The following is a 16486-nucleotide window of genomic DNA, read 5'->3' as shown; positions in this document are numbered from 1 at the left end:
GAATGTGACCACAATGTCATGGTAGCCCTGGTAGTAGTGCAGCTGAGGGTTGCGCTCTAAGACGAAGAGGATGACGTCGATGAGTTCTTCCTGCAGCCCTTCTCTCTGTTCTTCTGGCATGCCTGGGGAGTGGAGAGAAGGGGAGATGCATGTGAACACAGCAAGCAGCCCTCGTAACGAGGTGAGGATGAAACCAGTGATGGATTTTCAGAGAAAGTGTGCAATAAAAGAAAATAAACTGCCAACAATTTGACGACACATGTTAAGATGCATGTGTTGTTTTGTTTTTATTTTTTCTTTCCTAAGTGAGAGAGAGAGCCAGAGATAGAGAGATAGCACTCCCAATATGGTCTTAATGCTGCAATCGACTCCTGGCCTTAGCTAGACCCAGATCATGGGCCCTGTGTGCCTGGGTACTTAGTGAGGTCTCCTGAGTGAGAACCTGGAACCTTTCCACGTGGAGAGCATGGAGCTGTACGCTGTACCATCTCCTGGCCCATGATCCACACACTGTTGATATAGCTGGCACACAAGATGGAGTCACACACCATCCTAACCGAGTCATCACAGTTAATAGCACTGGGAATGGGACTGCTGGACAGTGCCTGCTGATGTGGAGTGCTGACAAGAGCTGGCATCGTGTCTGAAGAATTCCCATCAACAGTGCATAAGCTCAACCCCACAATGAGGAAATACCTGGGCCAGCCCATAGCACAGTGCTTAAACCCTGTGTACTGGGAGCTGGATCCCACGTGGCTGACTGTACTTTGGGTCCTGATGTTGGAGACATGAGAAACATTCTGGGCACATGTGTGTGCATGCCCAAAATCCTAATAGGAAGGAAAAATGGAGGAAAAAGGATTGTTGCAGTGTGACTACACTTCATAGGGGTTGCGATCTCCCTTTCTCTGGCAAGCACATGTGTCCTCTGGCAATAAAAAAAAAAAAAAAAGAGTCATAATGAGGAAATACCAGACAAACCCAAAGAAAGGGAAATTTAACAAAATAACTGGCCTGCCATAAAACACAAAGGGATTGTTCCAGATTAAAGGAATGGTTAAGGAGATATAATAAAAGATAATGAGACATTAAAGAGATATGATGATCACATTCCTGGACTTATTATTTCCTTTTCCTTTAAAAGCTACTACTAGGATAAATGGTGATATCTGAATATAATCTGTGACTTAGATAACAATATTTTCTGATATTGATGATTTTGAAAAGTATACTGAAATTATGTTTTTAGGAAATAACATCTTAAAATATTTAGGAGTAAAGAAGTACCGTATTTGGGCTGGCCATATCAATTAGGTACTTCACAGAGGAAACTAATCCCACATGTCAACCAGGGTTTGAGTTCCAGCCCCAGACGCTCAAAAACCACACCAGTTCTGAGTGCCTGTATGTCCCAAATCCCAACAGGATGGAGCGATGGAGGAGAGGGCTTGTGGTGTGACTAGGCCTCATTGGGGGATGCTTTTTCCCTTTCTCTCTCTCTCTCTCTCTCTCCAGTGAGCATTTAGGCGATTAAGAAAAAAAAAATTGTGAGAGCCAGTAGGTGGCGTAGTGGTTAAAACACTAGACTCCCAGATGGTCGACCACGGTTTGAGTCCCAGACCTGGCAGCTTGAAACCCACACCAGGCATGTGTGCATGTGTGCCCAAAGTACTGTGAGGAGAATGGAGAAGGGATTGTGGTATGGCCATCACCCCAGGGGGTGATTTCCTCTTTCTCTCCATCTCTCTCTCTCTGTCTCTTCAGCAAGCACACATACCCTATAGCAAAAATCTCTCTTAAAAAAAAAGTGTATGTGTGTTTTATATATGGAGAAAAAAGAGATAAAGAGGAGAATAAGATAAATGTAGTAAAATATTAACAAATAAGGAAACCTGAGTAAAAGGTATCTGGGGAACTCTTTGGCCTATTTTGTTTTTGTTTTGTTTTGTTTGGAGAGGTTTTTGCTACAGGGTGCGTCCACCAGAAAGAGAGAGATAGAGAGACTGAAAGTGAGAAATCATCCCCCAAGGGGGATGGCCACGCCACAATTCCTTCTCCTCCATTCTCCTCTTGGGATCTTGGGCATGCACGCACACATGCCTGGTGTGAGATTAAGCCACCGGGTCCGGGACTGGGACTCGAACTGTGGTCGACTACATGGGAGTTCAGTGACATAGCCATTACGCTAACTGCTGGTCCCCCTATTTTGTTTTTTTAATTGCCCAAGAGTGTGTGCGCTTGCCAAAGAGAGACACATAGAGAGAAGAGCGAGAGGGAGAGGGAGAAAGTACTCTCCACTGGGGCATGGGTGCCTGGCGATCCCTTCTCCTCCATCTCTCCAACTCATCAGGATCTGGGCACACACACATGTGCCCAGTTTTTTAAATCACCAGAGCCAGGTTCAAACCATGTAGTTGGCCATACGGGACTTGGCTTCCCCAATCACGAGGCAGCTCTCTTTGTCCTATTTTTGCAACTTTTTGGTAAGCATGCAATTATATAAAAATAACTTAAAGTCACATGTTCCTACAGATGGGACCAGCAGATGGCGTAATAATTATGTTGCTGGACTCCCATGTAGTAGATTGTGGTTCGAGTCTTGGACCTAGTGACTTAAAACTCATGGCAGGCGCGTGTGTGTGTCCAAGATCCTGAGAGGAGATAGAGGAGAAAGGATTGTGGCATGGCCATCCCCCCTGGGAGGGGATTTCTCGCTTTCTATCTCTTTGGCGAGCACACGTGCCCTTATAGCAAAAACCTCTCAAAAAAAAAAAAGGATTGCACAGGCTGATGGAAGACGAATAAAGGGTTAGAAAGGCGTTAAGTCCTGGGCCTCCTGACTTCTCTGCTCCTCTCTCCAGCCCCTGTATTGCCCCTAGACAATCAGTGTTCCCACTTACAGCCATAGTGACTTGCAGGAAACAGCTCATGTTTGGAACTGGGAAGAAAATGGGGGGCCTCTATCTGTGAGGTCTCATCCAAACCAGCAGAATAAGGGAAGGGGACTGGAGCCTGCGCATATGTGGGCTTTTGTCAGAAGTAAGCAGATGGGCTACTGGCTTCATGGGAATCACAGGGTCTCTTCAGGTGCAAAGGTGCAGGCAGGAAGGGAAGCTTCCTGACAGACAAAACCCAAGCCGAGTGGTTTTGGAAGTAATAAGTGAAGGGGCTTCCATTCCTTTAGCAGTGTTCTTCCCTTCATGGACTGAAAGGTAGAGTAGTCAGAGGATGAGAAATAGGCCGAAAGTATGAGATTTGTTGTCCCGTTTCCTTTATTTCTGAAAATGAAGACAACAGTCATTCTTCTTTTCCCCCCTGGGAATAGGGAGGCAATTTTAGGGACAGACTTTTTTTTTTTTTAAGAATTTTTTTTTATAAATCTTTTTTTTTTTAAGAATTATTTATTATCAATCTTTTTCAATTTGACCAGAGAGAGACAGAGAGAGAGGAGACAGAGGCCTCCAGGTTCAGGACTCGAACCTCAGTCGGCCATGAGGGAGTCCAGTGCCCTCAACCACCACCCCACTTGCCCTGGGACAGACTCTTTAAATGTACAGGGAATGGCCTCCCTTCCAGTCAAGAGATCCAATATATGTACATGCAAGATATCACTCCTTATAAATCCAATTAAATGAAGACAGTAACAGTTCTTGTTAGCACCCAGACTCAAACCAATCTGCTCTCTAAAGCCAGACTGATGGCTCAAACAATCTCTATGAAGTCCTGTGACTTGAGGAAAAACCAAAAGCCAAAAAAACCTCATCTCTCATTCATCATCTCGAGGCCAAGAGAAATTGCTTTGGGTTCTGGCTCTCACAATGGGGTCTGAAAGTGACTGAGTCAACAAAGGAGTGACTACACACTGACAGTGCTAAGGTCCCTATGGAGGCAGCTCCTGCACTTGGTCCTACTGTGTGCAAGACAGTGAGTGCAGCTGGGACAGGAATTCTCATGCTAGACGTGGCTAGGCCGGGAGAGCTCACCAGGAGGAAAGCGCCGCAGAGACCGCCTGACGTCCAGGAGCACTTGTTGGTAGTCCTTGCTCGTCTGCCGTAGGTTCTTCCCTAGTGGAGGGAAAGGAGCATGTTATTGTGGGCATGTTGGGAAGCCAGATCAGGAGCAAAACATTCCTGGACTGACACATAAGGCCTGGGATACACTACTGGCTTTTTTCTAAAGAGGACAAGACTCAAGATACAACATCTGGAAGAGAATTCCTAGTTCAGCTACAAACATATGCTGTTTCTTCAAGTCATGATGACCTTAAACGGGTATACCAATTGTCCAGGAGGCAACTCAGGGGGTGGAGAGAGCCGCAGAGAAGTCAGGCTGCCATGGGGCATTGTTGGGCAATTGCTCTGAACTTCAACATACACATCTGTAAAACAAGGCTATTCTCTTCCATATGTACCTCTCAGAGTACTGTAAGAGTCAAATGAAATTATGAATGTGGAAACCACTGGCCACTGAAAAAATCCTACCATCTATAAAGCTGTTGGGGCACTGAGTTGATCAGAAAGAATAAAGGTAACTCATGTAAAGAAGAATCTAATACCTCTTGGCCCTGACATTCTTTTTTGGTTTGTTTTATTTTGTTTTTAATGGCCAGAGGGTTCGTCTCATGTGTTTGCTAGAGAGAAACAAGACAGCAAGAGAGAGAAGAAAAGTGAGAAAGCACCCCCATGGGGGATGGCCAGGCTGTAATATCTTCTCCATTTCTCCTTTCAGGATTTTGAGCATGCATGCACATGCACCTGGTATATTTTTCAAGCCACTGGATCTGGGACTTCAACTACACAGTAAGTCATGTGGGATCAACCACCACACCACTGGCTGGCCCTTATCCTGACATTTTTTTTTTTTTTTTTTTTATCCGTGAGTTTTTTTTTTTTTTTTTTGAGAGGTTTTTGCTATAGGGTGCAAGCACTCGCCAGAAAGACAAAGAGAGACAGAGAGACTGAAAGCGAGAAATCACCTCCCGGGGGGATGGCTGCACCACCATCCCTTCTCTTCCATTCTCCTCTTGGGATCTTGGGCATGCACACACATGTGCCCAGCGTGAGATTAAACCACCGGGTCCAGGACTTGAACCGCAGTTGACTACATGGGAGTTCAGCGACATAGCCATTATGCTAACTGCTGGTCCCCAATTTTTTTTTTTAAGATAGAAATTTTTGCTATAGGATGTGTATGCTTGCTGGAGAGACAGAGACAGAAAGCAAGAAATCAACCCCCAGAGGTGATGGCCATGCTGCAATCCTTTCTGTTCCATTCTTTTCTTGGGATTTTGGGCATGCATGCATACGCGCCTGGTGTGAGTTTCAAATGGCCAGGTCCAGGACTTGAACCACGGTCAATCATGTGGGAATCCAGCGACGTAACCATTACACCATCTGCTGGTCCTAACCCTGACATTCTTAAACTAAAACACTGCAAACAGAAGACTGCAGTTATTTTCGGCTGTAAGCTCAATATAGCATGAAAGTGAGAAGGCAGGGTCTATACATACACATAACAAGTGTATGTCTCCCTTAGCCCAAACCAAGTGCTATATATTGGGTTGTTGGAAAAGTCATGAACATGCTTGTATGGAAAAACATAGGAAAAAACACATCATAACTTTTCCAACAACCCAATAGTAAACATACGTTTGCTTTACAACCCAAATCAAAAGCTATCAGGGCAGCTTGTGCAACACTTCCTCACACACAGGCTTTAGCTTTTAAGAAGACATGCGGAGTTTGGAACCTGATAGAAGAATATCAGCTCTGGATTGAGAGTGTGAATATGGCAATACCTCTGCCTTCCAACAAAAAGCTGACTGCTCTGAGGCAGCCATTCTGAGGATAAGAAGTCACGACTCAACACAGACTTGGCAGCTCACCATGACACTATTCTGTGAACTTTGCAGTCCTTTTTTCCTAGTCTTGCTAGAGGGTGCATGTCCTTGCGGTGGAGAAAGAGAGGAGAGGAAGCATTCCCCAGTGAGAGGTAATCAGAAGGCAAGTTCTCCTCCCTTCCTCCACCCTGTCATGACTTGGGAAATGCCTGCAAACACGCCAGTGTGTTTTTCAAGTTACTGGAGCTGGGATTTGGAGCACACAGTTGGCCACGTGGGATCCAGCTGCTTTAGTCACTAGGGAATGGGGCCAGCCTGACGCTGTGAACTTTCCAGTGACAGAGGTCCTGTTTTAATCGTCTCCAGAACCTGGCACACAATAGGGGCATGATTCACATTTGCTAAATGAATAAAAGAATACCCAGTGCCTGGCACATTGCCTCAGTATCAGAAAAGCAATAAAATGAATGAACAACAAAGTGACTCGCTGCTCCATGGCGCCTTCTTTTCCATTTTTAACTGCATTCCAAGGAACTCCTGTTACTACACAGGTCTGGCAAATTCATTAATAGCTTTTCATAGAAATACAAAATTTTAGAATTCCAAAGGATCTAACTATTTCCCAATAGAAAGGAGTTATGTTTCATGTTTTGAAGGACTATAGAGGTATTATCCTTTCCCATCGTCCCTGAAATTTAAGTCATCACCCAGAATGAGCTGAGGCACTCGTTAAAATATAAATTCTGGGCCAGTCCATGGTCTGGTGGTTACGACAGCTGGAGCTGTGTGTGTTTCCTCAAAATCTCAAAAAAGGGGGAAAAGATAGATGGGACTGCACTTGACCATTTCCCATGGGTGTGTGTGGGGGTATTCCCTCTTTTTCTGTCTCTTTCTGGCCCTCTGGCAATTTATATAAATAAATATTAGATTGTCGGAAAAGTTACGACACACTTTTGTATAGAAAAACAGAAAATAATGTCTAACTTTCCCAACAAACACGTAGGCATATATACACATATATGCGTGTATTTTATGTGGCACTTTGCCATAGTATCAGGAAAGCAATAAAATGAATGAACAATAAAGCAACTCACTACTCCCCAGGGATGATGGCCATGCCACTATCCCTTCTCCATTCTCCTCTCGGGATTTTGGGCACTCATGCACATGCGCCTGGCAGGAGTTTTTAAGCCTCTGGGACTAGGACTCAAACCACGGTCAACTATGCGGGAGTCCAGCAATATAACCATTTTGCCATCTGCTGGTCCCAGGAAGTAATATTTTAAGCATCTCACAGCCTTATATGACAGACTGTCTTGATTGTGTTTATGCTACTTTTTTATGAGATTAGTTAGGAGTTTGTAGTTCTCCATCCCGTCCAGATTTGGGGCACATACACACATGCATTTAGCATGTTCTTTACATCAAGGCTGGGATCTGAGCTGTAGCTGGTCATGTCAGATCTGGCTTCCTTAACCCCAGACCATGTAAACAGCCTTCATTCCATTTTTGTAAAAAAGTTTATTTATGGGGCAGGCAGGTGGCATGGGGGTTAAAGGTGCTAGACTCCCACAAGGCCAACCACGGTTCAAGTCCTGGACCCGGTGGCTTGCTCTCTCACTTCCCCTCTCTCTCTCTGTCTCTCTCTGATTAAACTAGAAAACAATAATGATAATAATAATAAATAAAGTTAAATAAAATAATTCTTTAAAAAAAAGTTTATTTACAGGACCAGCAAGTGGCATAGGTGGTTAAGGCACTGGCCTCCCACATGGCCAACCATAGTTGGAGTCCTGGACCTGGCAGCTTGCTTCTTACTTTCCCTCTCTCTGCCTCCCTGTCTCTCTCTGGTGAGTACATGTGCCCTATACCAAATTTAAAAAAAATAAATAAATAAAATTAAATAATTGCTTTTTAAAAAGTTTATTTATTCTTCCATGAAAAAGAAAGTAAGACACAGCCAACAGGCTCTTCACACCATGATCCACTTCCAGTCTCAGCTGACCCAGGTCACGGCACATGCGTATCCGCACACCACGCTCACGGAGACCTCAGGATGTGAACCCAGTACCTTTTCCATGGGGATCCAGTTGCATTACGACTGTACTACCAGCTGGCCCAAAGTCCATCCCACTTCTATTGGGTTGTCAGAAAAGTCATGATGCATTTTTGTGTAGAAAAACAGAAAAATATGTCATGACTTTCCCAATGACCCAATAAATAAATTCTACTTATCAGTTTGGTTTTATTTTCAGAGTAGGTCCAAGAATTTCCTAAAATGTGTTAGATTTACTCATCTACTGTTGGCTTGAAATGAGCATAAAAATCAGAGATCCTAAGATTCTCTTCTCCCTGCTTCTTAGACAAGTTCCCCTCACAGGTTCAGCCCCCACCCCTGCCCCATTACCTGATAGAGGTGGTGGGTCACTGGTGTTAACATTAAGGAGCTTGGGCCACACTTTCCGTCTGATCTCGTCTGTCAGGAGCCCTCCTTCACTGATAGCCATGCGTCTAAGTGCAGCCACGTCAGTGGGATCACTGTTCAGTGCCTGGTTTATCTCTGCCACTTTCTTTTTTCTTTTGGCACTAAAGTCTGCACACACACACACGAGAAAAAAAAAAAAAGAAGAAGAAAAGGAAAAAAAAAGGCAATAGGAAGAACATTAGGTACATATTCAGCACGCCCAGTTTTTCTGTTATGGCTCAGTCTCTTCACTTGGTTTAAGGTACAGGTAGGTATAGCCTTTTAAACAGATAGCTCTGAGATCTCCTGCTGGAATAAAGTCCCACAGCCAGATGCACTATTAATTTCACTGAATTTCGTGGTGGGTAGGGGCAGGAAAGTCATTGCAAAAGAGATTTTTTTTTTTTTTTTTTAACAAAGAAATATTTTTGTTGTAGGGAGCGTGCACTAGCCAGAGAGACAGAGAGATGGAAATGTGGTCAGCCATGTGGCACTCCAGTGCCCTTAACCACCACACCATGCAGGACCAATAAATCATTCTTTAAAAAAAATACAGTTAAATAAATAATTCTTTTTAAAAATAAAACAATAGGGAAATAGGCTCTTGGACATTTTGTGCAGAATGTCTGCTTTTAGGAATGGCTTACTGAAGTTAAATGAGCAACACCCACATTTAGATTCTTTCTGGCTGCTTGCATCACTGAGAAAATAAGCCAAAAATACAAGGAAAGTTAAACAAGACAATAGCAAATATCACAAGGCAAGGCACTACAATTGCCAAAAGAAGGCATGTGCGCACAAGGCCAGAAGCTCGAAGAGACCACAGTCAGCCAGGCTAGCCTGCACTTCGAAAAGAGAGGGGAGGGCTGGATCTGAGGTACAGGGGTGATGCGCTGCTCAAGAGAAGCCGGATCCCACATGGTGACCACAGTGTGAACCCCAGTCGGGTCCCAGCACACGCTTAAGTGCCCAGGATAACCATGGGCTAGAAGACTAGAGGAAAAGGATCACGAGCAGACCGTGCAGAGGGTACTCATCTCTCTCCCTGAAGTGTATGCATTCTACTGTGAATAAAATAATAAATAAGAAGGAAGGGGAGATTTAAAAGGACTGGGAGGAGGGATGGAGAGCAGAAGAAAGGCTTAGAGGCAGGAAACAGGAGGCTCTTTCATTTGCCAGTAAGTAGATCATTAAAAATATTTATGTGGGGGCCAGCAGATGGCGTAGTGTTTGGGGTGCTGGACTCCCACATGGCTGGCTGTGGTTCGAGTTCCAGAACCTGGCAGCTTGCTTTCTCACTTTCCCTCTCTCTCTTTCTGTGTCTCTCTGTGCTCAAATTAAAATATATAAATGAATGAATGAATGAGTGAATAAATAAATAACAATGATAAGTAAAGTTAAATAAAACAACTTTTAAAAAAGAAAATTTATGTAGTATATACTAGGTCCAAGACACTGGACTTCACATAAAGAGGAAGGTAACATCAGATGGTAGTTTGGTCTTAGAAGAGAGAAACATTGGGAAGGTATGTTAGGTTTTACAAAGGACACTAAGCAACTTCTGAGACAAGAGCCTACCATTGTTTCCATGACAAAACTGCACATTACAACCCAGATGAAAGTTGGTATTAACAGCCCCATGACCTACCTATGTGGCACCTAAGCCACAAAAACAGAGACACCTACTGGTTGGAGTCACATGCGCCCAGACGTGTGTACAACACAGATGACTTTTCACCCAGGTAAAACCTGTCCTCCTGGCCAGACTCCTGTTTTCCCTAGTAAACTGGCAGGGTAACCGTCTGTTCTAGTTTGTCTGAGATCTTCTTTGTTGACACCTATAGTCCTGGCATAATCGTTCATAGCAATTTCTCCTATTCCCCGCATTCTCAAAAATGTCTCAGGTTGGATGCTAAATTAAATGGTTACTCTCCCTAGAGAGCATGAAAACTCAAGCCCCCAATTCCCTCTGCTGGCCTAGCTCCTAACTACGGCAAACATTCGTGAGGTGTGTTCGGCTCTTAGCTCAGGGATGTCCTTCCTTCCATCCATCTATCCACCTGCCCATGTATCTACCTACTTGTTATCAGTCCATCATCTTGTACTAAGCACTGCACTGGCGGTAAAAAGATGAATATAGCTCCCTCTTTGCCCTTGAGAGGCCACAGTAGGGAGAAATACAAATAAATATATCCGATATAAAAGAGTCACGAGGACCAGCTGGTGGTGTCCAGAAGGTGGCTGGATCCCATATGGCTGACTGCAGTTAAAGCTCCAGACCCGGCGGCTTGAAAAACATGCCAGGTGAGTATGCATGTATACCCCAAATCCCAAGAGGATAAATGAAGACGGGGCTGAAGCACAGCCATCCCCCATGGGAGCTGCTTTCTCACTGACCTCCCCTTCCCTCTCTCCAGCAAGCACACACATCCTCTAGCAACATTATAAAAATGAAACAAAGAAAGAATCAAGAAGAATGATGAGAATCCAGAGCAAAGAACAACTATTTCTTAGGATTCCTAAATCTTCCTAAGACGACTTAACTAGTGATATATTCTGGTACCTTGTCAAAGAAAACTCTGTTTTTTAGTGTGCTGAAGGAAAGAGTTCCAGGCAGAAGAAAGAACAGGCATGTGCAAACATCCTGTCACGTGTAAACACTGCGCTCAGAAACAGGGAGGTTCTGTGAAGCTGAAGTGTCAGGTAAAGGAACAGAACAGAAGCAGGAAGAGCAGCAGTAAAGGAAGCCAGTGGACCGGTCTGGGCTGGATTCATCCTACAAAGGTGTATGGCTTTTTACCTTGCCCTTGAAAGCAGACAGGGGGCCAGCCGGTGGTGTGGTGGTGAAGGCAGCTGGATCCCAAAGGGCCAACTGAATGGTTTGAGTCCCTGACCCAGGGGTTGAAAAACATGCTAGGAGGGACCAGCAGTTAGTGTAATGGCTATGTCACTGGACTCCCACATAGTCGACTGCGGTTCAAGTCCCGGACCTGGTGGCTTAAACTCATGCCGGGCGTGTGTGTGTGCACGTGCCCAAGATCCCGAGAGGAGAAGGGATTGTGGTGTGGCCATCCCCCCTGGGGGGTGATTTCTCGCTTTCTGTCTCTCTGTCTCTGTCTGTCTGGCTGGCGAGTGCACGCGCCCTATAGCAAAAACCTCTCAAAAAACAAACAAAAAAGAAAAACATGCTAGGAGTGTGTGTGTATGTAGCCAAAATCCTGAGAGAATGGAGAAGAGACAGTGGCATGGCCATCTCCTCTGGGGATGTTTTCTCACTTCCTCTCTTTCTCTCTGGCAAATACACACGCCCTATCACAGATGTAAAATTTTTTTTTAAAAAAAGGGAAGGAACAGAGGGAGGGATTTTACTTTGGGTGTAGGGGCCATCCTTTAGAAGACTAGGCTGTATGTTTTCAAGAGGAGTCATAGACGTGGGAAACAAAAGACTGTAACATTTTTTCTGGGGCTGGGTGGTCTGTTTTCAAAGTTTTAATAATTTATTTTATGGAAGGACACTCCCAACAGGTCCTCACAAGGACTAACTCCCAGCCTCAGACAGTGTGGATCACAGACACATGCACGCAAGACCAGCGTGTACAGGGAGGCCCCGAGACACAGGCTTGGGACCTTCCCACGTGGCTCTGGCACTGCGGAGTACGGTGTTACCGCTCACTGTGCCACCACGCGGCCTGCCAAGAAGACTCTTTATAAGACATAGGCTGAGGAAGAACATAAGTAGGAATTGAACTGATTTCCCAAAAAGGAAATAAATTTAACAGATATTAAATAATAAAAAAAAAACAAACCTTAAAAGTATCATTGTACTTTCCACACATCACAAATTAAGAGCACTTAGTATTACTTGAGGGAAGCTGACATTCCGAAATCTAGTTAACCTATTTGTGAAAAGTATAAAAAATGTTTCCTCAATTTGTTCAGCTTATCTCTACCCACTCGCCTTTCCAAGTAAACTAGTCAACAATCTGGGAGAAAGGGAAACCGCTGCTTGTAACTCGGAGGGAGAACACTAATCGGCTAGTTTCCAGGAGGCTCTGGCAAATAATCTGCCAGGATGTTAACTCGTTCTGAACCCAAACAGCAGCTCTAATATTTCCTTTCTGTTAAGACTCTGTACCGGTACTATTTTTAATCCTACACTTCAAAGTCTACTGTCTTCTTACTTTTTAGCACTCTGTGGAAACTCATTAAATACATGCAGAAAATAAGCAACTCAGCTTAGTTACTGTTCCCTTGGGAAAAAATGGCCTATAGTAAACAACATTCTTTTTCCCAGGCTACTGTTAAGAATATGGTCAACGTGGGGGACCAGAAGATGGTGTAATGGTTATGTCGCTGGACTCCCACATAGTCAACCGGGTTTGAGTCCCAGACCTGGCAACTTAAAATTCACACAAGCCATGAGTGTGTGTGTACCCAAAATCCTGAGAGGAGAATGGAGGAAAAGGTATGGCCATCTGCCCTGGGGGTGATTTCTCACTTTCTGTCTCTGTCTCTCAGGTGAGCACATGCACCCTATAGCAAAAATCTCTCTAAAAAAAAAAAAAAGAATATGGTCAATGTGGAACTCTAAATATTAGGTCATAGGAAAAGTCATGACGTGTTTTTCTAAGCAAAAATGTGTCATAATACATTCGTGGGACACAGAAATGGTGTATTACCTGTTGATGATAACATGTATAGTATTCTCAACTGGACTGGTCTGAGAAGTATTTCATGTGCGGTAAATTCTTTATATAAGCAAAATGATATATAGTGATTTAATGTTTAAAAAAATAATGAGAATAAATAATAATAATCTGAAAAAAAATGATGAAAAGCTATTGGATGATGACGATGATGATGTGGATAGTAATACTTTTGTTTTTGCTGATATGCATGGTAATTGTGCTGGAAAAAGAAATGTAATAAATTGTAAAGATATATGCGGTTTAATGTAATATAAAAAAGATTATGACAATAAATAAAATAAAAAAAAAAAGTTTCATGATATTCCCAGTGACACAGTAGATTTGTAGACTCTTTGGCCTATTTTAAATGTAACTGGTACTTTCCAGAGGAGGATGCTATTCAACTGTGGAGTTTAGCTGCTGGCTTTTCTGGGTCCAAAGCCCCCTTCCTCAGCCTTATGGGCACTGGTACCTGTGCTACCTCTAGAAATACTTCACTGCACCTACTGTAGAGGCTCTAACTGCGACATAAGGAGGGGACAGAAAACAGAAAAGTCAAGATGTAGAGAGAGCTAGAGATGTATAAACTACGGAATGAGAAGGTCGACAGCTAGACCGCACCACAGGGAGAACAGGTTAGCAGAGCCTCCACTGAACACATAATTCATACACTTGCTTTTTATTTCAGAAAGAGAAAAATTATAAAGCCGATCTTGGGACATTCCGGCAAATACTGAAATGAACGCCTACTCTCTATTTCAGTTGCAGATAAATTTTATATGTAAAGTTTGGAGTAGGATACGCATTTCTGGACTTGAGAAAGTTCTATGTGGGCTTGGGACAAATGCCCACATTTCACCTGGAGATAAAAGATATGCCACTCTAATCTCCCAGAAGCCTTTCTTCTCTAATTTCTTTATTGCCCCACTTATGAGAAAGGTGTGGTACATATTCCAAAGCTGATACCTTCCAAATCCCTTTATAGTAGCAGTCTTGGACCATGGCAGAATGAAATGATTGTGCTACAACTGGGTGTAAGATATGAAACTGTGGTAAATAAGCCCCTGATGCCTATGCTTTCTCACTTTCTCTCTCTGTCTCTCTGGTCAAATTAAAATAAATGAATTAATAAATAAAATTAAATAAATAATTTTTTTTTTGGAGAGGTTTTCACTATAGGGCGCGTGCGCTTGCCAGACAGAGAGAGAGAGATGGAGAGACAGAAAGCAAGAAATCACCCCCAGGGGGTTGGCCATGCCACAATCCCTTTTCCTCCATTCTCCTCTCGGGATCTTGGGCACACACGCACACCCGCCTGGTGTGAGTTTTAAGGCACTCGGTCCAGGACACGAACTGCGGTCAACTATGTGGGAGTCCAGCGACATAGCCATTATCCTAACTGCTGGTCCCAAAATTAAATAAATAAATAATTCTTTAAAAAATAAAATAAAATTCTTATTTAAATAAGGGACACTGAAGCAATAGTTCTTAATGGTTCAGATAAAGATGGCTGAGTCCATTATTGTCTTAAATCTCTCCCAACTCTGGTTTCAGAACCTAGGTAAAAATTCCTGCTTCTTCAGAGTACCAGGTTTCTCTAAAAGTACCTGGTTTGGGAAACTTGTTACAAAGGGAAAGGACAGTGACTAAATATGACCACTAGCTATATTTCCTCTGAAAGTTTTTCCATATCATCAAAATAAATACCAGTAACTTGGATCAGGTTATCTACACACTTATATAATGGCAAATTATGTGAGCGTAACCAATTCCATACTGATTATTTGGCTTAAGCCTGCATATCAAGAAAATTTTACAGTCTTTAAACAGTTGAATTCACATTAAGCAATGCTCGTGGCCTTCATCGACACAATGGAACAGCCAGTTAGAGACAGAGGGACATCCCTATAGGTTATCCTTGAACTCCTGATATTCACATTGGTAATTAACTTAAAATTTTGTGCTTGAGTTTCACATGCATACCAGAGAAAAGACAGTGGGTGAGGAAAACTCTATTATGGGTAAGATTCCAATGAAAAACAAAATGAAATAATACAGGCTCTCTTTTTGGAGGTCCTAATTAGTTTCTATAAAACAGTACCCGAGTGAGCAGAGATTCCGTTAATTACCTAAAACTGAATGCTAAGCAGGTAGAAAACAAAACAAAACACCTTCATGCCCAAAGTGAAGAAAAACAGTATACAGAATAAACCAATCCGACCAGAAGAAGGAGGGCTTTTCATATCAGCAACATTGTCAACAATTCTCGATAGAATTAAAAACAAACCCAAACATCTCATCTCTAAATTTCTCCCACTCACCCAGAGCTGGGAACTCAAGGGAACTAGTGGGGTTAGAGTCTTGCAACTTAGACACAGGTGCACTGCAACAAGTCACAAGATTCTTGGGACTATTATGCCCTGAGGACGGATGTCACACAAACCCCAGCACAGGGTTACAATGCCAAAGGGCCCAGCCTAGTATCAGAACAAGAGGAAAAGGGGTAACAGAAAATGAGCCCAGAGAAGGAAGATGTGGCTGCCAGAAGCTTCATCAAAATATGTGGGTTGAATAATGCGGCTGGTTCTATAACCGGCACCATCCATCAGAGGACAGGAAAAATGGGAAGGCTACCTTGGTCCTCCCAGGGGCAAAAAAGGATTTCATGTGGTACAGGATAAACATTCATAATTTTAACTGTCACATATCTACTGTATATAAAGCACAGTGGAGAACAATGCATAGCAAAGCCATGATTTCACAGAAATCAATGTTTAAACTAGCACCAAAAAAATCGAGACTCGCTTATTACACAAACACTAAAACAGGAGGCAGAGCACGGAGACAGGAAGCTTAGACAGGAAGCTAGAGGCTGCCAGGAAGCTGTGGCGCTTGGACCCTGGAAGAGTGGCTGCTACGGGTATGGGTTTCTTTCTGGAGTCGGAAAAGTTCTGAAATTAAGACAGTGGCGATGGCTGCGCAGCTTTGAGAATGCACGGAGAACCACCGAATCCTCCAGGGTGAGACCTATGGTAATGAAAAGAAACAGATGGCACACGGACGCCGCGTAAACCAGGACGGCCACATATGAATGAAGTTTGGGACCATCTGCCTACCGAGGAAGGGGGCGGCACCAGGAGTCTGCGGACGTGGCGGAATAGAGGAAGCGGAGGGTGAGGCCTGGCGTCAGCTTTCTGGAAGCCCCGATTCCCGATTCCCCTCTCCAGATGTAATGAGACCCGAGCGCAGGCCCCCGCGCCGTCGTTCCCACGGGGGTCGAGAGTGAACCCCCGGGGTTACCTCTACTCTGCTCGGCGCCCTCCAGAGCCCCAACTCCAGGCCCTCCCCCTTCAGACGTGCCCCGGGCCATTCCGCGGCCCGACCCGTGGGCCGGCTCCTATGACAGCTATCCCCTGCCTCTCGGGCGGTCCTCGCAGGCCGCTCTCTAGCCGGCTTCCGTACCTGCCTTCTCGGCGCCCCTCCGCCAGCGGCCGG

General features: G+C 44.0%; 1 protein-coding gene across 1 annotated transcript in view; it reads right to left on the bottom strand.

Moving 5' to 3' along the window:
• Positions 1 to 16469, bottom strand: part of TBC1D20 (TBC1 domain family member 20) — a gene marked incomplete at its 5' end in the record, with an annotated part of 20792 nt that extends 4323 nt beyond the window's left edge. The window contains 4 exon segments of the mRNA XM_027774270.1: positions 1 to 122; positions 3984 to 4064; positions 8247 to 8432; positions 16454 to 16469. Of these exon segments, the coding sequence (XP_027630071.1) occupies positions 1 to 122; positions 3984 to 4064; positions 8247 to 8432; positions 16454 to 16469 (405 nt within the window).
• Positions 16470 to 16486: the final 17 nt, after the last annotated feature.

The sequence above is a fragment of the Tupaia chinensis genome, unplaced genomic scaffold (assembly GCF_000334495.1).
Source record: "Tupaia chinensis unplaced genomic scaffold, TupChi_1.0 Scaffold000418_1, whole genome shotgun sequence".
In the NCBI taxonomy this organism is placed as follows: Eukaryota; Metazoa; Chordata; class Mammalia; order Scandentia; family Tupaiidae; genus Tupaia; species Tupaia belangeri.
This window is presented reverse-complemented; position numbering and strand designations above follow the sequence as displayed.